General features: G+C 39.1%; 1 protein-coding gene across 11 annotated transcripts in view; it reads right to left on the bottom strand.

Moving 5' to 3' along the window:
• Positions 1–23,007, bottom strand: part of TANC1 (tetratricopeptide repeat, ankyrin repeat and coiled-coil containing 1) — a 230,335-nt gene that overhangs the window by 134,985 nt on the left and 72,343 nt on the right. For 9 of the 11 annotated variants that reach the window (XM_014785939.2, XM_014785940.2, XM_014785942.2 and 6 more), the window contains one exon: positions 20,292–20,371. In XM_014785939.2, coding sequence (XP_014641425.1) covers positions 20,292–20,352 — 61 coding nt within the window. In that variant the 5' untranslated portion in view covers positions 20,353–20,371. Of the gene's footprint in view, positions 1–7,930; positions 8,056–20,291; positions 20,372–21,664; positions 21,776–23,007 lie in introns of those variants that run through there. The other 2 variants (XM_087435249.1, XM_087435251.1) reach the window with 2 other exon arrangements.

The following is a 23,007-nucleotide window of genomic DNA, read 5'->3' as shown; positions in this document are numbered from 1 at the left end:
AGGAGAGATGAAAAGGACAAGAAATTTGAGGGATACTCAATCACGGAGATGATTAAAATGTTTCCATTATTCAAAATGTGCATTCCTTGAGTGTGTATATCCGTATAGGCACATACACACACTGTATCTTTACGTATATAAATATATGTAAACATACACACTCGCAAGTGCACGGAGGATTTCTAGAAGGACACACAAGTAACCACTGCTACCTCTGGGAACCAGAACTGACCAACTGGGAGCATGGATGGGAGATATACACTTTTAAATGGTTTACTTTTTTTTCAGTGTGCATACATTTTGTATAAATACTTTAAATTTACATTCCCTAGGATTGAGCCATGTGTAGAAGTGAAGATCTTACATCTAAATGGGCCACCTGCCATGGCCTAACTTGGCAAGTAGGTGCGATGAAGTTGTATTTCACAAAGACCATTCTAACCGACAGTGTGTGGGGCTGACTGTTTGGAAGTGAGCTGTTTCCAGTTGGCTGAGATGGATGCAGGGCAGGGGAGTAAGAAGAGCACTGGCGTCCTGCTGTGAAGGAGGTTGAACGCACAGGAACACTGAGTGCACTTGGTCCCATCATCGATGGACTCAGTGTAGGCACATGATTCTTCTCTCCCAACCCTGCATCCTGGCTCTCACCCAGGTCCTGATAATCTCTGCTGCTGTGGTGTAGTGTGGGGCGTACTTGTGGACGAAGCTCACACAGGATAATCCAGAGCCCTGGGGAAACATCAGGTCAGCCAGGGAGAGGGCAGGGACAGGGAAAGATCAAGATAGGCGGGGCGGGGTGGGGTGGAGGGAGGTCGGGGGAACATGGTGGGGAAAGCAGAGGCTAAAAGGGAAAGGAATGAGGAAGGACAGGACGAAGGAATACAGAGGTAAAAGGAAGACAGGGAACAGCCAGCAGTGGAGGGGGGTGGGGTGGAGGTAGGGCCCAGGTGGTAAAAGTATAATTCCAGTTTCTGTTTAAAACTGCATCTGCCTAGCAGTCTTGACAAAGCCTCTCCCAACACCCTGGTAAAATACCTGTCACCACAAAGAAAAAGACAAAAACTTACAAGTGCAAAAACTATACCAAAAGATAAGGGAGTGGCAGAAAAGGAAAGCATTCCCCATAATTTTAAGGAAGACAATGGAGCATCCTCTGTTGTTGTTGCAACAATTAGTGGCCTAACGACGCTTCAGCCCCCTGGCTGGGGATAGCATGAGTCCCTAACCCTGGTGTCTGCTGAATCTCCACTCCACACCTACCTGCAGGAACCAACAGTTTGGGGTAGGTAAAATAGGGCTGATTAGGTCTTTTCTCTCTCTATGAAAAACCACAAATACCCCCCAAAATAGTAAATGCTGGGAGACTGAGGAAACATATAGCTTATTAGTGAGAGAGTGGGAATATCTTCCTGCAGACTGAAAGAAAGAAGACTAAGAAAAAACCTCGGTGAACTGCTTGGCACCCTCAATAGAATATAGGATGGCATGGCCTCTGTACCCTTCATATGGTGTTTCTCTTTTGATTGCTTTAGCTATACTATAGACTAAGATTAAAAATAAGGAAAGAAAAGTAAGGAAATTTAAAAAGCAATAGCCAAATTATGATCCACATTTCAGGCTTAAAGAGTAGAATTAACACTAAAGAAAGCCCACTCAACAGTAAAGAACAAGCTTGAGGAGGTCGCCCCAGGACGCAGAGGAAAGAGGCAAACGTTTTAATGATGTGAGAAAAGACTGTAGGTATGGAAAACAAAAGGTATTTCCAAGAATAAATAAGGACACGATAATCTCTAAAACTCAAAAACAAAACAATGACACAATCTTTTTTGAATTGAGGTACGCAGATAAAAACGACCCACCATGCTCTAGGCTGTTTCCCTAAAGGCAGACCCACACCTAGACTCATCCTGGCAAAACTTTAAGTTGATAGTTTAAGAAAAATTATCACAAGTATCCAAGTAATTATATAGTTAAAAAAAAAAAAAAAAATTAGGGGCCAGCCCCATGGCTTAGTGGTTAAGTGCGCGTGCTCCGCTACTGGTGGCCCCGGTTCGGATCCCTGGCGCACACCGACGCACCGCTTCTCCGGCCATGCTGAGGCCACGTCCCACACACGGCAACTAGCAGGATGTGCAACTATAACATACAACTATCTACTGGGGCTTTGGGGAGAAAAAGGGAAAAAAAAAAATTAACGGGATACAAAACCACAGAGACTTTCAAAGGAAGCAGAACCTAGAACCCAACTGCCTTCAGACTTCTCATATTAGTTCCTAGGGCTGCTGTAACAAAGTACCACAAACTAGGTGGCTTAAACAACAGAAATTTATTCTCACATTTCTGGAGGCTTTATGTCCACAATGAAGGTGTCAGGCAGGGTCACGCTCTCTCTGAAGGCTCTGGTCTATGCCTTTCCCTTAGTTTCTGGTGTTGCCTACAATCCTTAGTGTACCTTGGCTTGTAGACACATCACTCCAATCTCTGCCTCCGTAATCAAATGGCATTCTTCCCTGTGTCCGTGTCTTTTCTCTTATAAGGACACCAGTCATAATGGATTAGGTAATCCAGTATGACCTCATTTTAATTTGATTACACCTACAAAGACCCTACTTCCAAATAAAGTCACTTTGACAGGTATTGAGGATTAGGACTTCAATGTTATCTTTTGCAGCAGGACACAATTCTACCCACCACACTTCTCTGCTCCAACACCAAAAGCTAGAAGTCAAAAAGTAACACCTACAAAATTTGAGGGCGCAAAATACCACGACCAAACCTTATAAAGCCAAACCAAGTTTTCTATTAAGTGTAACATAAACCAAAAAAAACATTCTCAGATACTCAAAAGTCCCAGAAAATGCACAGCCCACTTATACTTCTTGAGAAAAAAGTTACTTAAGAATCAAAATTAACTACTCAACGGTGGGGACATTGTGATTAAAAAAAAAAAAGGCAATAAACTATAACCCAAGCCCAGTCTTCAAACACTTCACTCAACTGTTCCTCTTCTGCTTCTACTCCCTTCTCATTCAGGAAACGTTGTTTTTCAAACCATATCCATCACCACATATTGCAGAAAGAATCTCTTACCTTATCTGTCAACCTCTTAAAACAATAGTGCCCTGTACCAGAACTTGCTAACAATGGCTAACATTTTTACACGGTTGTGACACTGGGCAGAGAAAGCTCTCTTCACCCCTTCCACCCTCCCTAAACAAGCAGAGTAGCAGAAAAAAACCACAATAACCATTTTCACTGCCAAAGAACTGAAATTACAAAAAAGAAAATTTTGAGTTGACCATATAATCAACATTTTTTATAACATGTGGAATAAATATTTAAGCCAGTACACATAATTTTGTACATGCCATATGACGACAACGGGAAAATAATATGCACCACCAAAAGCTAGAAGGAAATTCGATAAAATGTTGACAGTGGTTATTCTTAAGAGGGTGGAAGTATCGATGGTATTCTCCCTGCCTTTTACATTTTAAGGTTGACGTATATTCTGACATTTTTATAAGGAGATGTTTGTAAGACAAAACATACTTTATTTTCCATTAAACATTTATTTGAAACATAAATTTGTATCTATTTCCTTTTACTTCTGGAAGTCTCCCAGCAAGCCCCCCACTGCGTACCTGTCAAGTTCCTGCTCTCATGAGTCCCTTTCCCCAGGAAGAAGGGCTCACTTCTCCTTTATCCAGACACCTCAAACTATGCCCACCGGTTTTCTCATCCCACCTGGCTCAGACTTGCGCTTGTCCATCCAACCCAAACTGTCCAGTCATCTTTCTCCCAGGGTTTACTGATGCCAGATAGCCTTCCTTGTTGATTGTTCTCACAATGAAGTTCTAGACTGGCCCTCTCTTACAGTCACTGTGTCGTCCAAGATCCAGTTCCTTAACCTAATATACTTCAAAGTAATAGAAAGGAACCTCCCTGCCTAGCTCTATCTACACTCCGACTTCTCTGCTTTTAACTTCCAATCTCCAAACAATTAACCCTTCTCTTAACATTAAACTTTCTCAAAAATAACAATCTGAATATACCCCCAAATTATAATAACATAGAGAATTCATTTTTCTACAGAACTTTCTTGGCGGTGACATGAGGAATCATGAGGGTAAGACCACCATGCTGCACATCTCACATCTGTGTGAATGGTGCCCTGGAACTGTGCAATGAGGCAGCCCTAGAGACTGCAACTGCACACTGGATATCAAACTCCTAAAGCCATCCTCCATCCCAGTTACGCACCTAGCCCCACCATAACTGCTGGAGCTCACTTACCCTTGAATTTCACATTAAGTAAGTACCCATGTAACATGTTAGGATTTATATAAGTTCTCTATTTTTACTATACAGTAATCCCCCATTATCTGCAGTTTCCCTTTCTGCCTTTTCAGTTACCCAAGGTCAACCACAGTCTGAAAATATTAAATGGAAAATTCCAGAAATAAATAATTCATAAGTTAAATTGCCGCCGTTCTGAGTAGCATGATGAAATCTCATGCCGTCCCGCTTTGTCCCGCCCGGGATGTGAACCATCCCTTTGTCCATCATATTCACACTGTATATGCTACCCACCCTTTAGTCACTTAGTAGCTGTCTCAGATTGACTGTCATGGTTTCGTAGTGCTTGTGTTCAAGTAACCCTTATTTTACTTAATCATGGCCCCAAGGCACAAGAATAGTGATGCTCACAATTCAGATATGCCAAAGACAAGTCATACAGTGCTTCCTTTAAGTGAAAAGGTAAAAGTTCTCAACTTAATAAGGAAAGAAAAAAAATTGTATGCTGAGGTTGCTACAATACACGGTAACTTTTATTACAGTATATTGTATAATTGTTCTATTTTATTATTGTTGTTAATTTCTTTCTGTGCCTAATTTATAAATTTAACTTTATCATAGGTATGTACGTATAGGAAAAAACACAGTATATATAGGGTTCAGCACTATCCAGGTTTCAGATATCCACTGGGGGTCATGGAACATATCCCCTGTGGATAATGGAGGACTACTATATATTATGCTCATCGAATGTATCTGCCCTAACAACAAAGATGATTAAACTAGCAGTTATTAGGATCTTCCTATGTATAACAGACACCTTGCTAAGCACTTTATATACATTAGCGTATTTATTCATCCTATTCCATTAGGAATTGCCCCCTTGTTACAGATGAGGAAACTAAGGCTTACGGAAGCTAAGTTAGTTGCCTAGAGTCCCATGGCCTGTACGTGGCAGATCCAAATTTGAACCTCTGCAGTCTGAGCCCACAGTCAGAATTCTTAATCACAGCATCACACTAGCCTGCCTTCCCACATCGTGTGGATCCCCTAACCAAGGTGCATACCAAGCATGGAATGCTGTTCAGTGCTTAAGAAATACTGACTGTCATCCACAGATAATTTAGCAAGTCATGCTTCTCTGAATGATAATCATCAGGAACATTCTGTCATATTGGACATGCTGACATTTTGGGGGTGGAAAAATAAGTGGAGGGAAAAAGACTTTTAGAACAATACCACAACCAGTACACCACCCCCTCACTAACTACTCACATCCAAACTCTGGCAGTCCCGTCAGCAAAGCTGTCTGCCAAAAGGCCTCATTACAAGAGAAGGAGAATAAAAGGGAGCTGCTACCATTTATCTTATTTCAACTCCTTACAAGGAAAATGGGACCTATAAACATTAGGGAAAAAATGCCTCAAAGTTTCTAGGCAGCATTTAAAGTTTCTTCCCCACAAAAACATAGTAAAAATGCAATACAACCAATTCAGCGCACATTATAGAAAGAAGATTAAACCAATTGTGTACATGTGGCTATTTCACAAGATCCTTTTCAAGCCTCTATTGGGGGGTATGGCGTGGGAGAGAGAATGAGATGACTTTATACTTTCTGCCTCTGTCATTTTATTTGCTATATTCCTGCTCTATCACCACAACTACCAAAAAAAAAAGGAGAAAAAAATAACTGCTCAGTTTTCAAAACAGCAGCCTCAAGGACATGTCTTGTAAAATATCTTAGCAACAATGTCAATATTGTCTCACCACAGCTAACCATATTAACATTCCACTCTAATCATGATTTCTCAAATATAAAATAGAATGTGAGTTACTCTGTTCATTCATTGAGTATCATTCTGGGAACACAGCCCTCTAACAATTTCTATAAAGTTGCATGTAAATTAAACATCAAAATTATATTCAATAGCTAGTATATTCAATAACTATTTGTGTATCTAACTTGCCAGTGTAAGAATAAGCAAATGTTGATAAGGAATCGGCATAAACACAAGAATCAAATAAAATACACTGACAAATTACTTTGATCAAATCCTGTCCCTTGTTATTTCTGTAATGGAATCCTTTCACTCATCTGCTTGTTATATCTGTATTTCAAATTCATCTTTATAGGGCTGCCAAGAGCAGAGTTTACTAAATAATGGGGGAGATCCTTCTCCTAAGAGTTTTCAAAGTCACATACACATACCTCTGCCATGGCTGGTTGGGGCCGGTGCTGCAGAGACACAAGAACAAACGGCATACCAGTGGCTCCCAAACCTGGCTAACCATTAAAAAGAAAAAAAATACAGAAGCTTGGGCCCCACTGCTGGTGAGTGATTCAGCAGGTCTGGTGGGAATTTGAGTTACAAGTGCTTCCAGTGAACCAGCCAGGTTTAAGAACAGCTGCACTAAACAACTACACTAGACCCATTCTTATAACCGAGGTGGATATCGAATCACACGGGCATACCACCTCTGAGTGCACACACGTCTTCTCTTTGCAGAATTCTGGTGGCGGATCCTTGCATTCAGGCCTCACATGCCTTCCCCCTCCACTCTCCCAGCAAACACACGCCCTCCCAGACTGTTTACAGCAACTGTACCACAGCACTGCTCTAAGGCCAGGCCGAACCCCACAGCCCCCTCCTCCATCTGCACCAGATGGAATGGCCAGCGTCATGTCTGCCACGCAGACAAGGGAACAAAGGAAACACAAATATCTGAAACACAAACACGTTGTCATGTACTAAAGCCTAAGAGAGAGGGTGGTCAAGGGGTGGAAAAGAAAAGAAGGCAGAATGGTACAGAAATTACCATAATTTACAATAAGAGCAAAGATTTATAAATGCTTACTGTGGTCCAGGCACTGTTCTAAGCACTCTAACTCACTGAATCCTTAGGACAACCAGCACCTAGGAGGTTGATACTGTGTATCATTACCATTTTACAGATGCAAAAATGGAAACAGTGAGATTAAGCAACTTGACCTGGGAATTGAACCTAAGCAACTGTGCTGCTATACTGCCCTGAACAATAGGCTTTGGAGACAGAGAGACAAACTGGGTTCAAATCCTGGCTCCGCCACCTAGTAACTGTGCAGTCTTAAGCTAGTTCTTGAACTTCTACTAATAAGCCATTGATTATGTGAGGTAACTGTTTATAAGCATTTAGCAAACTGATACACAGTAAACACTCAAGGAGCAACTTATTAGTACTGCCATATTTTCTCCCAGGGGATTCACTTCCTGGTCAACTGTGGTTCACTTCTTGGTTTCTTTAATATCTTGAGGAAGAAAAAGAGATATCTCACCCTTCCCTCACAACATCTGTGTATCAAAAACTTCTGATATAAACTTAAGTATTTGTATATTTTATTTTCTTGTTTAACGGGCATTTCCCAAAACCAAGGATACCACGCGGTAAAAGCGAAACAAAACAAATTCTCCACATCGTCACCATTACTATGACTGAAGTTTAAGAAAAAACAAAACTTCATTTCATTAGATCCTCACAATTACTATATGACACAGAGATTATTATCTTCATTTTATAGGCAAGAAAACTAAGGTTCAGAAAAATGAACTTGTTTAAAGAGAACTAGTAGGTACATTCAAATTGGAACTCTTACCAAAGTTTCCTGAAGCCAAACCAGCAGAGTGCTTATTCATCTTTAAGATGCTGCTTCCATAAATCAGGAGGGATGTGAGGCACTGTTTGGGGAGTCCAATAACCACGGTAACAATTTAATGGATGCAGGAGGAAAAACTCCAGAACCTCTAATCTTCAGAATTTTAGAGGGAAGGACGTAGCTCCAAGAGGTTTAATCAGATTAGCAGCATCAAAACTCTCACACAAAGCACAGAAAGAGAGCTGACCTCCCCGAAATAACGGTTTCTAATCTCTCTCTCAGTTTGCAACATTGAACTCACAGAATTAAAACAAAATCCTTCACTTAATCCTATCAAAAATGAAGGATGACTTAGATGAATCTTTTTAGGTTTATAATTCAAAATGCAACACGACTTGCTTGGCTTGCTTAGAACTCTAGTTAGTAAACGATCAATGGTGAACCACTTACCAAAATATTAAAATAGCTACTGAACCCAACAGAAAAATAGGTAAATAAACAGGCAGGACAGAGAAAGAAATTTAAATCTTTATTTTTGACAAATACTTATAGAACATATACTATCTGCCAAGCATGGAGTTAAGCACTTCATAAATATTAACTCATTTAATCCTCATAAGTGACCCATGAGGCACAGAAAGGTTAAGTAATTTGCTCAAGTTCACATAGCTGGTAAACTGTGGAGCCAGAACACAAACTTAGGGAGCATGGTTTCAAACGGCCAGTAAACATAAAAAAAAGTTTGAATTCATTTTAAAGAATTGCATAATTAAAACGAGATACAATTTTTGCCTATCCTACTGGCAAAGACAAAGTAGTTTGATTATAACCTATGTTGGTAAACATGTGAATAAACAAGGATTCTCATATATTGACGGTGGAATTGTAAATTTAATGCCACCATTTTGAAGGCCAATTTGACAAAATCTAGAAAAATTATAAAAGAACATTGTTCTTTTTGCCATCAATTCTTTTAACCAACAATTTTTCTTACAACTATTCTTATGAAAGCATAGGCAGTTATATACAAGACGATTCACTCGAGTCTTGATTGTAATGATGACAACAAAAAAGATATAACCATCAATAGGGGAAGAATGAAATACATTATAGGATGTTTGTCCAAAGTCATACTGAGCAACTTTTTTAAAGCTATATATTAGTACGTGCTAATATGAAAAAATGTCTAAAAATGCATTTAATCAACACGGTAATTTACAAAATAAAACACACTGTAAAGTCCATGTGGGTATTCTTAAGTATCTATTCCCGTGCGTATATGCATGCATATGCACATGTACGCACAGAAAATATCTAGAAAGATCAAATAAGAAACCATTAACATTAACTGCCTTTGGGGAGTACAAAAGGAAGCAGAGAAGAAATGGGGATGGTGTCTTTACTTTTAATACCATAGTATAGCTTTTTTAAATAATTGTATATTAGAAGCTGTCCAGGTGGTGTAGTAGTTAAGTTCGCACGCTCCGCTTCGGCAGCCCAGGGTCCGCAGGCCCGGATGCTGGGCTCGGACTCGGACCGAGGCACCGCTCACCAAGCCATGCTGTGGCGGCATCCCATATAAAGTAGAGGAAGATGGGCACGGATGTTAGCTCAGGGCCAGTCTTCCTCAGCAAAAAGAGGAGGATTGGCAATGGATGTTAGCTCTGAGGGCTAATCTTCCTCATAAAAAAAGAATAAATAAATAAATAAATAATTGTATATTGTATTTAACTGTTACATTTGTGGTGTTTGAATGGCTTCACAAAAAAAAAAAAAAATAGGATGGACTTATAACAATCTCAAGGACACCAAGCAGAAATGGACTTTAGGATATAGAAATAGAGATATTACTCAGATTGACTGAGTCTAAACTAAGACCAGGTAAGAATCTCAGAAATAAACCTTCTAGGAAGGGGAGGAAAAAAAAAAAAAATTCAAAATAAATGTCCCTGGAGAGAGAAATTATAACTATAAAGGAAATCTACTGTCTTCTATCTCAGGGGTATGTTTTCCTTTCTATTTACTCAGTGCTAGAGATAAAAATTAGAGAGCTAGCCAGAGACATAGTAGAAACCGAACTAGTCGGGAGTCAAAAACTATACTTTGATCCTATTTTTGCTTCGACCAGCTATATGATGTTGGGCGGTTGCTCAATGCCTCTTTCCTAAATATTCCTCAAAAAATGGAGACACTGAACCCAACTTCCAAGATCCTTCTAGATCTAAAATCTTTTCTTTCATCACTTTATCTTAGTTTGAAAAAGAATCACTACACAAAATAATCTAAGAATATGAGCCATGGATAAAAATTTTTAAACTTAAGAATACAGCAATTTATTAAGGAGATGCTTAACTATCCGGAACTATCGCTGTCTGCCATTAGGAACTCACCAGGAGTCAGGCTTCCCACGCTTCCAGGTAGCTCCCAAGCACGTGGACTTTTTGACTGTACACAGCCACAAAATGCTATCAAGTACTGTGGAAAACCTGATGACTCATTTGAGTTGTTTTGTGTTTTTATTTTGGTTTCTCTATAAGATAAATTTCTTAAAGATAAACCAATCAGACCAGCAGATCTTTAGCCTCAGCAGGAAAATGAAATTTTAACAATGCAGGAAACACATCCACCCATTGAACACAGGCAGTGTCACTATTATCGACTTCAATGAAAATTCCCCTGTGAGCAACTTTATAAGGAAAGCCCACTGCTACACATCAGGGCCCACACTAGGAAAAGAGAAGAACCAAACTGAAGAGCCTCTCACATGCCCAACAGAAAAAATGTACAAAGACGTAAAAAGACAATCACTCAAGAGGAAACATAAATGGGCACTAAATATTTATAGAGATCTACCAATCTCAAAGAAATGCTAATTAAAAACAAATACATGTTTTAACCTATAAAATTGGCAAAGAATATTAAGATTATTAAAACCCACAAATACCAAATACCAGTAAGAGTCATATAAACAGGCACGCTCACACACTGCTTACACAGGTGGCGACCAATACAATCATTCTGGAAAACAATTTGGCAAGAGGTACCACAAGCTTCTGAAAAGTTCATTTCCTTTCACTATTAATTCCTTGCCTAGAAACATTCTACTAAAAATCAGAGATTTGGACAAAGATACATATTTTCCAGAGGGTTTTCTTTTTTTTTAATGAATGAGAAAAACATGGAAACAAATGCACCCAAACAAAATCATGGTATATTGGTACAATAAAATATTAGGTACTTTTCAAAGACTAATGATATTAAAAATGATAAAGCAAAAGATAAGAATAAAGAAAAAACCCTAGGATATTCTTTATCAGTATTTTCCAAATTTTCTACGAAGACTACATATTATATCAAGCATTGATTTAAAGACCCATATTTATTTTCACTTTAACTTTTCCAAAACCAAAGTGTATGTAACAGTCGATGGCATCTTAAAATTGCTATCATCCAGGCAGTGGTTGTAAGGTGGTGGTCGTAAGGTGGTGGTCACTGACTGTGCAAATCTAGGTTATTACGTCTGGTGGAATGACTAGATAATTGTAACCCCTTCCAGGTTTCAGTCAACAAACCACTTAAGGTCCATTATGGAAGCAATAAGAGCCCTGGATTATCTGACAGCCTCCCATTAAAACTTCCTTCTGACGGCCGGCCCCGTGGCTGAGCGGTTAAGTGCGCGAGCTCCGCTGCTGGCGGCCCGGTTCGGATCCTGGGCGCGCACGGACGCACCGCTTCTCCAGCCATGCTGGGGCCGCATCCCACATACAGCAACTAGAAGGATGTGCAGCTATGACATACAACTATCTACTGGGGCTTTGGGGGGAAAAAATAAATAAATAAAATCTTTAAAAAAAAAAACAAAAAAGGACTCAAAAAATGTTGCATCATTAATGCTTCTTAATGGTGGAGAAGACAATGCAGCATGGAAAAAACTGCATACTGACAAGTAGGCGAAAAAAACCATTTAGAAGAATCAGGCTCTGAATATAAATTTGAAATACCTTAACCAACTGGTTTATATTTTCCTTCTATTTTATGAAAAAGATTGAGATATGTAAAAAGAACTCTCCAAAGAAAGGAAATCTTAAGTATAACAAACATTTTAAGTAATAAAATATTATGTCAGTTTAATTTACTGTTCTTTCTTCCTTAGTAGCACATAAAACAATGGTGTGTTTTATAATCAACAAAATACAGTATTACATTTATAATCAGAACAACAAAGACAAGTGCTGTGGATTGAATTGTGTCCCCTTCCCCAACTCAATTCATATGTTGAAGCCCTAACTCTTAAAATGATGGTATTTGAAGATGGGGCCTTTGAGAGATAACTAGGTTATGAGGTCATGAGGGTGGGGCCTCACAATGGGATTAGTGTCCTTATAAGAAGAGATACCAGAGAGCTTGCTGTCTCTCTCTTGCCATGTGAGGACACAGGGAGAAGGCAGCTGTCTGCAAGTCAAAAAGAGAGCTCTTACCAGAACCTGACCATGCTGGCACCTTGATCTTAGACTTCCAGCCTGCAGAACTGTGAGAAAATAAATTTTCGTTGTTTAAGCCACTCAGTCTATGGTATTTTGTTATGGCAGCCTGAACTAAGACAACAAGGAAAGATATGAAATAGATGCAGACTGGCACGGATGTTAGCTCAGGGCTAATGTTCCTCAAGCAAAAAAGGAGGAAGACTGGCAACAGATGTTAGCGCAGGGCCAGTCTTCCTCAGGGTAAAAAAAAAAAAAAAATCAAAATATTTTTAACATCTGGTACTTAAAAAGAAGTTTTCTACACGACTCTAAACTCATCTAGAAAATTTGCTTGGGGGAGTGGCAAATGAGCCCTCACAAAGATACAAGGCATTAACATAGAAATTGCTCAATTTTGAGAACTGAAAAAAAAGTACAATCATCTGGACATGTGCAGCATGCAGGTGGCTCTCTTCCATTCTTAACCTGCAGTTTTTATCCAGGCTCTTGGCCTCTGCTACCAGCCAGTTCCATGATCTATAAAAACTCCAGACAAGTGCCCAAACCATTACAGCCACCTATGTGCATGTCCTGTACCCGAGACATCATCATTCCTGGGTACTTTGTGCTCTGGGACAGTCTCAGGACACAAAGAATGTTATCATGTACCAAACCCAGCAGGTGGATGCTCCCAAACTCTCTTTAAAATGGGCAACTCTCCAATACACATAAACCTTAAGAGAGTGAGGAATTAAAAAGCAGCTGCTGAGGTCCTGTTTTATCTTTACCCCTAACATAGTGCTGTGGTCACCAGGACACAGGGAAAAAATCTCCGAGTCTTTATCGGCACCTTGAACGGCTGACATGTTATAACTCATCTGCCCCCAAAGTGGGTAGGATATGGGAGAGAGAGCGGACAGACACAGATCCTACTTGCCAACTCTATGATTTCAGATGTGAATAAGCGTTTCTCAATTTAATGCTCTACACCAGCACTGGCACCACCCAACTGGTGACCCCTGATGGCCATCCGTCAGCTGCAGGACAACTGCAGAGTCAAAGCACTCATCCCTTTAAGAGGAATAATAAGTTTAGATCATCCTTCATGGGAAAAAAAAGGCAATCTAGGTCAAAATCTTTGGTAGCCTACCTCCCCGCTCAGGAATTATATCTGCCAGTTGATTATATGAAATCGAATTTTTTATATTTCTGTAGAAAAGAAAGAAAACCTTGGAACTCTCCTTCTAGGAAACGCAAGTAGGTCACATGAAAATTCAAATATGGAGTTTTTTAATGGGGATTAAGAAGCTACACATGACAAAGCTCTTTGAAAACAAGGTCTATACAAAATAAGACCATTTTTTTAAACAGAAAAGCAGCTTTAATGAAAAAAGTTACTTATGAAATTAGATTTGACCAAAAAATAGACTCTGAATTGTTAGTCTGTATTTCCCTATTAAGTCTTTTATTGCATTTACACATACACATACAAAAACGGACCCAAGTAAAGAACTGTTGTTTGAGAATTTTGCCACATCCTTTATGATGATTCAGACAGGCTGTGACTTGCTGGAGGTCTTACTGGCCATAATATATGGAAGATCCAGGTTGAGTCTTGATTTCACCTTCTTCATGGTCCAGAGCTTTCTCTAATTATGCCTCTCACAGGACCAAGGCAGTTCAGGATGGACCAGCTTGGTCCACTACATGCAGGTGCCTGACACATGATAAACACTAAGTATTTGTTCCCTTCCTTCTCTAACTCTTTCATCCTTTATATTTCCCCTAAAACATATGGGAAAGCTACAAAGAGAATGGGGGACAGGGCCTTCCACATATAAAGTCCTTCATTAATTAAGGATGTGTTGAGATGAAACATCTCAGACACTTTATAAACTGTACTTAGAAGCCTATCCTTAAAGCTGCTTGCTGACTCCTGAAATCTCTTTAGCAAGGGAAAAAGCCTTTCAGTTTAAATTAACAAACAAAAAGGATAAAATCCAAGTACTTGATATAGACTAAAAGGCAAAATAAATTATTTTCAAAGTAGAAACCACCATACAATAGACAATGACTCGGCGCTTTCCCTATTTTGTTATAAGGGAAAAGGGTAAAGATGGCAGAAAAGCCCTTAGTATGCAAAATCAATGGCAAAATCAGTAAAGATAGGAAGTCATGAAAAGAAGCTTCTAGAACATCACTCTTTTGCCTGAGATCAGTCCTACTTCCCTCTTCAACAAAGAAGAAACAAGAAGTTTTAGAAGGGGTTTTTATTGGTTCTTTAAGGTTTTCACAAGAAAGAAAAGATGTACTGAATATCTAACAGAAGACAGATGTCAAGCTAGACACTTTTGCAAAAAAGTTTTCTTATTTAACCCTGACAACATCCCTGTAAGGTAGCTTAGCAAGGTTAAGAAATTGACCCAAGTTCAAGTAAACCAAGAGGTGATCGAGCCAGGATCTGAATCTGTATCTTCTAATTCCAAAGTCTGTGCCTCTTCTAGACTTTGTGACATGTATGAGGGACAACAAAGAAAAACTGATGAAGGAACCAACTAAACCACAGGGACAGGATTTCTGCTCCTACTAAAAACCTGCCTGGTTCCATTCTATGTTTAAATCATAACCTAATATTTTGCAGAATTTGTTTAAATGCCCTGGTAAAGAGAAATACAATACCTTTAGATCAAATTATTTCTGCTTGTTTTGTTGCTTGGGAAACATTTTTGGAGTCAGTTAACAACAAGATACCAAATATCCATAACTCAGCAAGACAGTCACTGCACTGAATTCCTAAATAATAGTCCACAACCGCAGAAAATGGGCAATGCAGCACAGAATAATCAAAAGCAGCTTCATATTTTCCGGATAAAACAAAGCATCGTTTGTATTGAGGCATTTTTAGAAGGTACCATGGAAAACCAGACTGCAGCCTGGAATGGCTTAAAATACCACATTTAACAATCACATCAATGGCTTTTAAACTTTAGAGGCCAACAGCTTCCTTTTACGACAAATTCAAAGTGAAGGATTAGATGCAAAGCTCACAGATTAACTCAGTACATACTCAAGCTTAGAGACTAGCCATTGCCTTAATTAACACCATTACTAGTGCATTTAGCCAACCAGCTGGGTTTTAACAATGAAAAGGTGAAGGTCAAATGTTTTTCTTGTTAAATATTGCTTTTTTAAAATTGCTTCAAACTAAGCCCCCCTGCTGAAAAAAGAATATAAATAATTAAAACTGAAAGGAAAAGACCAATAAACAATTATTTTGGCATATTAAGCAACTGTTCCTAAATCAGTCTATATTTTAATGGAGGCAGTACCACAATTAAAAATTCACCAAACTTTGTTCTTCTGCCTCAGCTTGGAGCTACTTCCACACCAATATGGAGCAACTAGGAGAGCTGGATAGGGCAAAACACTATGGTTTCAAGATTGATAGAGGGCAGGACAAGGGGAGGCACAGAAAGGTAGAAGGACCAGCCCTCGCCAAGGAGGGCAATAGGCCTTGCCCATCTAATGCTTCCAGATGCCACTAGCTCCACAGTTACAAGAAAAGACCAAAACCACTCTCAACTGTGGGCTTTGATTACATCATAGATGTTAAATAAAGTTATATTTCATTCCTTGGAGACCATAGGAAAAAAACGTCCAGAAAACTAGCAGAGCCATTTACTCAGTACATGGAAACAGTAGCTATTATAATGAGCTATACTAGATATCTGTGCTTGGTTAGTTTTTGATGTGGAGGGGACCTACCCAATGTCTATGACTGAAGAACCTTCTACAATGTGCATCTTGGTGGGGAGGTAAAGTCCACCTTGCCCGATAGAAGCTAAGACATCCAAATACGCACTTGTCCAGCCTCTCTTGCAGTTAGAACTCAGGGATGGAAACCAGGCTCAGCCATTTAGATGCACTTTCAATTTTTCCTTGGCTATTCTTAAGCATTTTTTCTTCCAGATGAACTTTTAAATCAACTGGTTATGTTGTGTTTTTAAAAAATGACAGGATTTTTTGGGCAGTGAAAATACTCTGTATGATACTATAATAACGGATACATGTCATTATACATTTGTCCAAACCCATAGAATGGACCACATGAAGAGTGAACCCTAATGTAAACTACGGACTTGGGGTGATTATGATGTGTCAATGTACATCATCAATTGTAACAAATGTACCACTCTGGTGGGGGATGCTGACAATAGGGGATGATATGAATGAGTGGAGACAGGGAGTATATGGGAAATCGCTGTACCTTCCTCTGAATTTTGCTATGAATCTAAAAAAAGTCCTTAAAAAGAAAATAGTTGGGATTTCATTAGGGATTAAATAAGATGTACAGATAATTTTGTAAGAGCAAGTCAGTTTAAAATAACGAATCTGCCCATTCAGGAATATGGTATTTCTTTGCATTTATTCAGGTCTTCCTTTAAGTCCTTCAGTACAGTTTTATTATTTTCTGTACATTACTTCTTACATTATTTCAAGTTTTTGTTTACATTATAAAATGGGACTTTTTTTCCTATTCATTTTCTAAACAGTGCTGCTGTAGAGAAAAGATATTAATGTCCTATGTTGCTCTTATATCCACTCTAAACTCTTATTAGGTCTAGATTTGATATCAGAATACTCTCAATGTTAGAGTGCAGTAATTATTTTTAAATCAAATACATTTAGGGCCGGCCCTGTGGCTTAGCGGTTAAGCGCGCGCTCTGCTACTGGCAGCCCGGGGTTCGGATCCCGGGCGCACACCGATGCACCACTTCTCCGGCCATGCTGAGGCCGTGTCCCACATACAGCAACTGGAAGGATGTGCAACTATGACATACAACTATCCACTGGGGCTTTGGGGGAAAAAAGGAGGAGGATTGGCAATAGATGTTAGCTCAGAGCTGGTCTTCCTCAGCAAAAAGGGGAGGATTACCGTGGATGTTAGCTCAGGGCTGATCTTCCTCACAAAAAAAATAAATAAATAAAGTACCTTTAATAATAGTGACATGAAAGTTTTCTGATAGTAAAGGTCACTTAGACATGTGGTAGAACGTTGTAGACCTCTCTGGAGAGCTTTAACATAAAGAAAACATCTCATTTGCCTGTTTTAGATCAAGGTCCTAACATAAGAGCAGGGAACGAAAAAATAGATGCCCTCGTCTAGCCCTCCCCACGTTATGGTTTAATATTGATTTCTGCTCCTTTAGGCCTAACTCAAGGTCAAGAGAAATACAGTGCTCATTTGCACTGATGGGGACAAGGTAAATGTAATTTCCCAACAAACATTTTAAAGTTTTTAATATTGCATTCTCTGACATGATTCTATAGCCTCCAGAAAACACTTTTTGCTCAGCTATAAACATTTCCTAGGTAAAAAGCATAATCATTTAAAAAAAGAATTTTGCTATTTTTAGAGTTCACTCAATGGCCTTAATAGTTTAATACTCACTGTACATATTTCAAATGCCCTTATATACATATAACTTGAATTTCAATACCTGCTAAAATTTTACCAGTAGTTTAAAGTAGACACATGTGACATTTTCTTTTCAGGATAGGAGCTGAGGGCATAATAACTTTTCAACACTTCTGAAAAATTGTTTTCTTTTGAAGAATACTAACTTTAACTCAGTGATGCTATTTTCCAAATTCTCAAAATAGCTTCAACATAAAAGTGTAGTTGAAGATTGTCTGTAAAAACAATCTACAAAGGATCTGAAAAGTTGAGCTCAGTATTTTAGACATATTTCCTAAATTTCTATGACTGTGAGTTCAAGTACATAAATGAATTTTCCTTTGTCTTTGCAACAAAGATAGGTTTTAATTGGAAACAGTAGAGCAAAATTTTTCCACATTGCAGGAGATATTATTACCCAAGTTTCAGAGCAGTCTCGGTAGATTAGCCAGCTTTAATTTACAGAAAAACTTAGCTATGATTTACTTATATAATGAGAGTTGGCACAGAGCTCAACACATAAATGGTAAAATTCCAAGTATTTTCCCTAATCATCTTGTGACAGCTTCATCAAGACTTAAAAGTCCATCTGTTTTGTTCCCCAACTAATACAACCAGGTTCTAGTTAAGAGAAAAAAGGCACATAACATACAGATGTTTTATGAGAAAGAAATGTTCCCCTTGCTTTTTCAAGTTGGTTTGCATTAGTGAAAAGCCATAGTGTAGGATTATCATGAAGAAATAATTCAGAAAAAGCAGTAGTTGCTCTTAAAGACCAAAAGGGGAAATAAACCCAAAATCACATGCTCTAAAACTGACAAAGTCTCACACACAAACTATGTTCACCGTCTGGCCCGTCTAAAAGGCAGGGTGCCGAAAATCATTAATATACTGTTATTTCACATGAGCCTGGCACTAGTCAAAGAGGACAGTAGGTCTGTTGTGAAAGACTCCGTGACTAAGTAGCGAGTTTTGGCTTCGAGACCCTAGCCCTGAGAAAAATAACCTACTGGTTGGCAGCACCAGCCCAACAGACAGCTTAGGATCTAACTATGCTGGAAATTACAAAGGCATCTAAAGAAGTAAATAACAAAGTTCCTAGGATTGAGTGTCAGATGAGCCAAAACTGAAGGAAAAAAAAATTTTTTAATGGCTTTCAGAGAACTAAAGAGAAGGAAGCTTTGGCCTTGACCCAACAGAGGGTGAATGCCCTCCGGGATAGAAATTATGTGAACTGAAAATTCTCCATAGTAACTATTCTAATTAATTATTCAAAGATAGAGGTTGATTTTCTAAGGTTAAGAGCTAACTATAGTCTCCTGTTTCTATCATTAAAAACTGGTTTCTTCTTTTCTTTGTACCTGCTTAACTAGGCATTAATGAGAAGCTTCTAATGGGACCTTAACAGCAACTTTACAATAAAGTCTCCAAAGGTAAGTTTGCCATTTTGCAGACTTGGTTTAAGGGATAATTAATAATAAATAGAAAAATTGTCTAGGTTCCATATAACCAAAAAGCTTCTCTTATATAAGTACAGAAACAGCAGATATTAACAATATTATCACAAGATATTATAAGATCTTTTGAATTAAAGAGCTAACTATAATTCAGTGATGTTTTGGTAATTAAGTGTACTTGTTTATATGTTAATAGAAATTAAAACTGAAATGGTATTCAATATACAGTAATTTAGAAAAAGTCATTCTCTGACTCTGGATTAACATGAGTTGACAGAGTGAAATGGCACATTTCCGGGAAATCAATCCATGCTACAGATTTTTATTGTGCAGTACAAGTAGACAATATGTAGTTTTTCTAGCAAAAGAAACTTGCTCTAGGGTGTAACACTGAGTGGTCACCAAAACAAACTTAGAGGAGTTTCTTACATGGAATGCAACATAGAGTTACAATGACCACATATGCACCAACAGAAATGAAATCCAAGGCAAATTAAGTGGCTCTCTTCCTAATGAAAACTAGCAGTCTGGCATTAAGTGGAGCTACCCGTTAAGAGGAAAATTTGATACTCAAAAGATGAGGACCAGTCAGCCAGCAGTTGGTCAAACATATAAAATGCAATCGCGTGTGGATAAAGGGAAAAGGCTTTCTAGAAACCAAATTCCTGGACACACCTGCTATCCCTCGATGTCTATAACTCTGCCTCTGGATCTGAAAGACCTGTTAAAATTATGAACCTTACAAGTCTTCTAGGGAAGGATTTGGTTCACAACCCAAACTCAACTTTCAAAGTTACTTCCCATAAGAAAGCTCAGAAATATATTTAGTTTCTCATAGCCTCCAGTATTATGTGTGTTCTAACCCACATCACCTCTCTGACGGGTTCCCGACCCAATGACATCTGCCCAGCCTGGAGTGAGTGGGGTCTCGCTGCCTCACGCCCACCATGCTTGTTCCACTCAACTCATTCTTGTGCACATACCTGTTTCCTTCTTGCTTCCCTTTCCTCCCTCTCGGCTCTTCTTCAGCACAGCCTTTAACATCTTCAACGCTCCTTTGCTTCTAAAGAGAAAAGGAGGGAAGGGAAGAGGAATTAAGGGTTGTAAATTGGAATATAACTTGCATATTGACACAAGAGGTAATTTGTGTTGAAACAAACATATCACTTAGGATAACATAAAGGCACCTTGAGTTTTACATTAATTTTCTATGACTAAATTAAACTGGGAAACTAAATGCTAAAGACACAACAAGTGTTTTATAACTTTTAATGAATGATCAGAAGTTCACGGTCTTGTTATAAAAGTTTAAAAAAAAAACCACAACAGTGCATTCTTGGCATTCCACATCTAATTAAGGTTATGAGGCTAACTCAGGGCACGTTACCGTAGGATGTCTGGCATAGGAATGCCGGGCTGCCAACCCCAGTTCATCAAAAGAAAACATTCATTCAAACAGAGAATCAAAAAGATAATGGTTAAGAAGGAAACTACATGGTTAAACGCATGTTTTACAGGTGCTACTGATTATATAACCACAAGGAAAACATTTTGGAAGGTTATCAGAATGAAACATACCTCATAAGCATTGCAAAATAAATACAATGGGAACACATTTTAACCCTGATGTCAGGGGATCTGCTCAAACAGGACACACACTACAATAGATTTTAACTACATATAGTTATGACTTTTTTGGGGGCAGGGGGAGAAGAAAGTAGAACAGACCTATGGCATTACAGCCGAATCCTTTAAATAATGAGCTGTATTTTTAAGCGGGGTTGTACTGAGCATAAAAACAACACAATGGCCCAGGCCTCAGATGAAACATGAAACCATCCCTATAGCAAGAAACAGACAAAAGGACTATTATTTCATCATTTGGTCAGTCTCCTTTAGCTCTCTCTTCCTTGCACGAACTCACATGAGATGGCTGGACAACTCCAAACAGTAACAAATCTGAGTGGGTTGTGTTACCATCACACCCTTGTTAATGTACTAAGGAGAGGGAGGTAGAAGGCAAGCAGGTTGCTGCTGAAAGAAAGTAGAAAAAGAAAGGAGAGAGAGAGGGGAAGGGAGGGAGAAACTCCCACGTAGCAGAGGTCTCCCAAACCTGCCTAGTTAGCTTGAATGCTTAAAATGGCCTCAGTGTCACACCCCACACCACCTCACCCCCAGAGTGAAGCAGAGGTTTTGTGGGGACCACTGAGCAGTCCCAACGTGCTGCCATTCACAGAATCGCACAACATAAGCACACAGGGTGACCTTTCTTATCATTTGGTCCAGACTCGTGTTTATTTTTCCAAGCCCTTTGTTTTCTTGGTGAAGAAACAGAGACCCTGGGAGGCTGACTTACCCAGGGGTCACACAGCTAATTAACAACAGGGCCAGAATCCGAATCCACAGACTCCCAGCAAGGGTCCTCCTTCTTCCACTGCACCAGCCTCTCCTCTCAGAGCAATGAAAGCTTTGGGCAACAGCAAGCAAACAAAAAAAAATTCAACAACAAACAAACCTGAGAGACACTCAGAAGATAAAACCTTAAGCAGAATTTGGAGAAAGCTATAGTGAAGTTTATTAGGGTTAAACCATCTTACAAAGAAGTCTTTACACACAAAAAGGGCATGGCTTAGAGCCTAATTCTTTTAAAAATTGCTACTTGAATGAACCCTGGTGAAAAAGACTTGGGTTTCACCTAAAGGGCAAGCACTGAATCTGGAAGAGAGCCAGTCTGCTTCCCTAGGGGAACTGTGGAAACACAAATTTCTCCTCATGGTCATGCTTAAAAGAAACAATGTAAAATGTTGTAGCATGAAAAATGGAGGGCAAAATTAAATAATAAATAGATGCCTGGTAAGCACAGACATTTTCTTCTCCAAATAAATCAATCAAACTCCAGGGTTTGTCATGTAGCGAAGACTACATACTTTAAAAATAAAACAAAGAAAAATACTGGTGGAGCCATGCCAACAGAGCTCGTTCCAGGTCCCTGAGTCAACTCTTCTGGAGCCTTGTATTTCCCTTGATCACTGACCAGCTCAGGTCCCATCCTGGTGGTAAAGCTATTCCTGATTAACAACTCTGCTCACCACCAATCCACAGCAGATCCACCGTGCTACTCAGAATACACGTCCTGCGGGGCAAGGACTAGGAGACACTGCCTTGGGCATCTCATCCCAGACACTTTGTATGTCTACTTTGGGGAGCTCAGCTGTTTTCAGGATAGTCACATCTTCCACATCAGTGGTCTTGAGTAAAGTGAAAGAGGCTATCAGATATCTGCTGTAATTTTTTTTCAGTTCTTGCTTTCCTCCATAAATAGCAAGTCAAGGCAAAGAGTTTAAATTTGTATTCGAAAAGCTATTCCAACTGTGATCTAGAGAAACTTTAACTGATTGCACCTGAGTGCAAAAGTAACAACCACCTCCCCCCAGCCACCCACACACACAAACTGGAAAGGAAAAAAATAAGACTGCTCCCAGTGAGTTAAATTCTGAATTTAACACAGATCAGAGGGCAGCTACGCAAAGTCACCCTGGAGTCCTCATCATCCGTAGCCTAAAAGACATAACTGGAACTTGATATTCATCAACAAATCTAAAGAAAGACTGTGCCCATCTGAAGGGAGATGGTCAGAAAGAACTATAATAATAGGCCAGAGGGGCCAAACTGGCAGAGTATAGTCCTGAGAAGATTATT

Source organism: Ceratotherium simum, chromosome 9 (genome assembly GCF_057802395.1).
Source record: "Ceratotherium simum simum isolate JZ-2026a chromosome 9, ASM5780239v1, whole genome shotgun sequence".
Lineage (NCBI taxonomy): Eukaryota > Metazoa > Chordata > Mammalia > Perissodactyla > Rhinocerotidae > Ceratotherium > Ceratotherium simum.
This window is presented reverse-complemented; position numbering and strand designations above follow the sequence as displayed.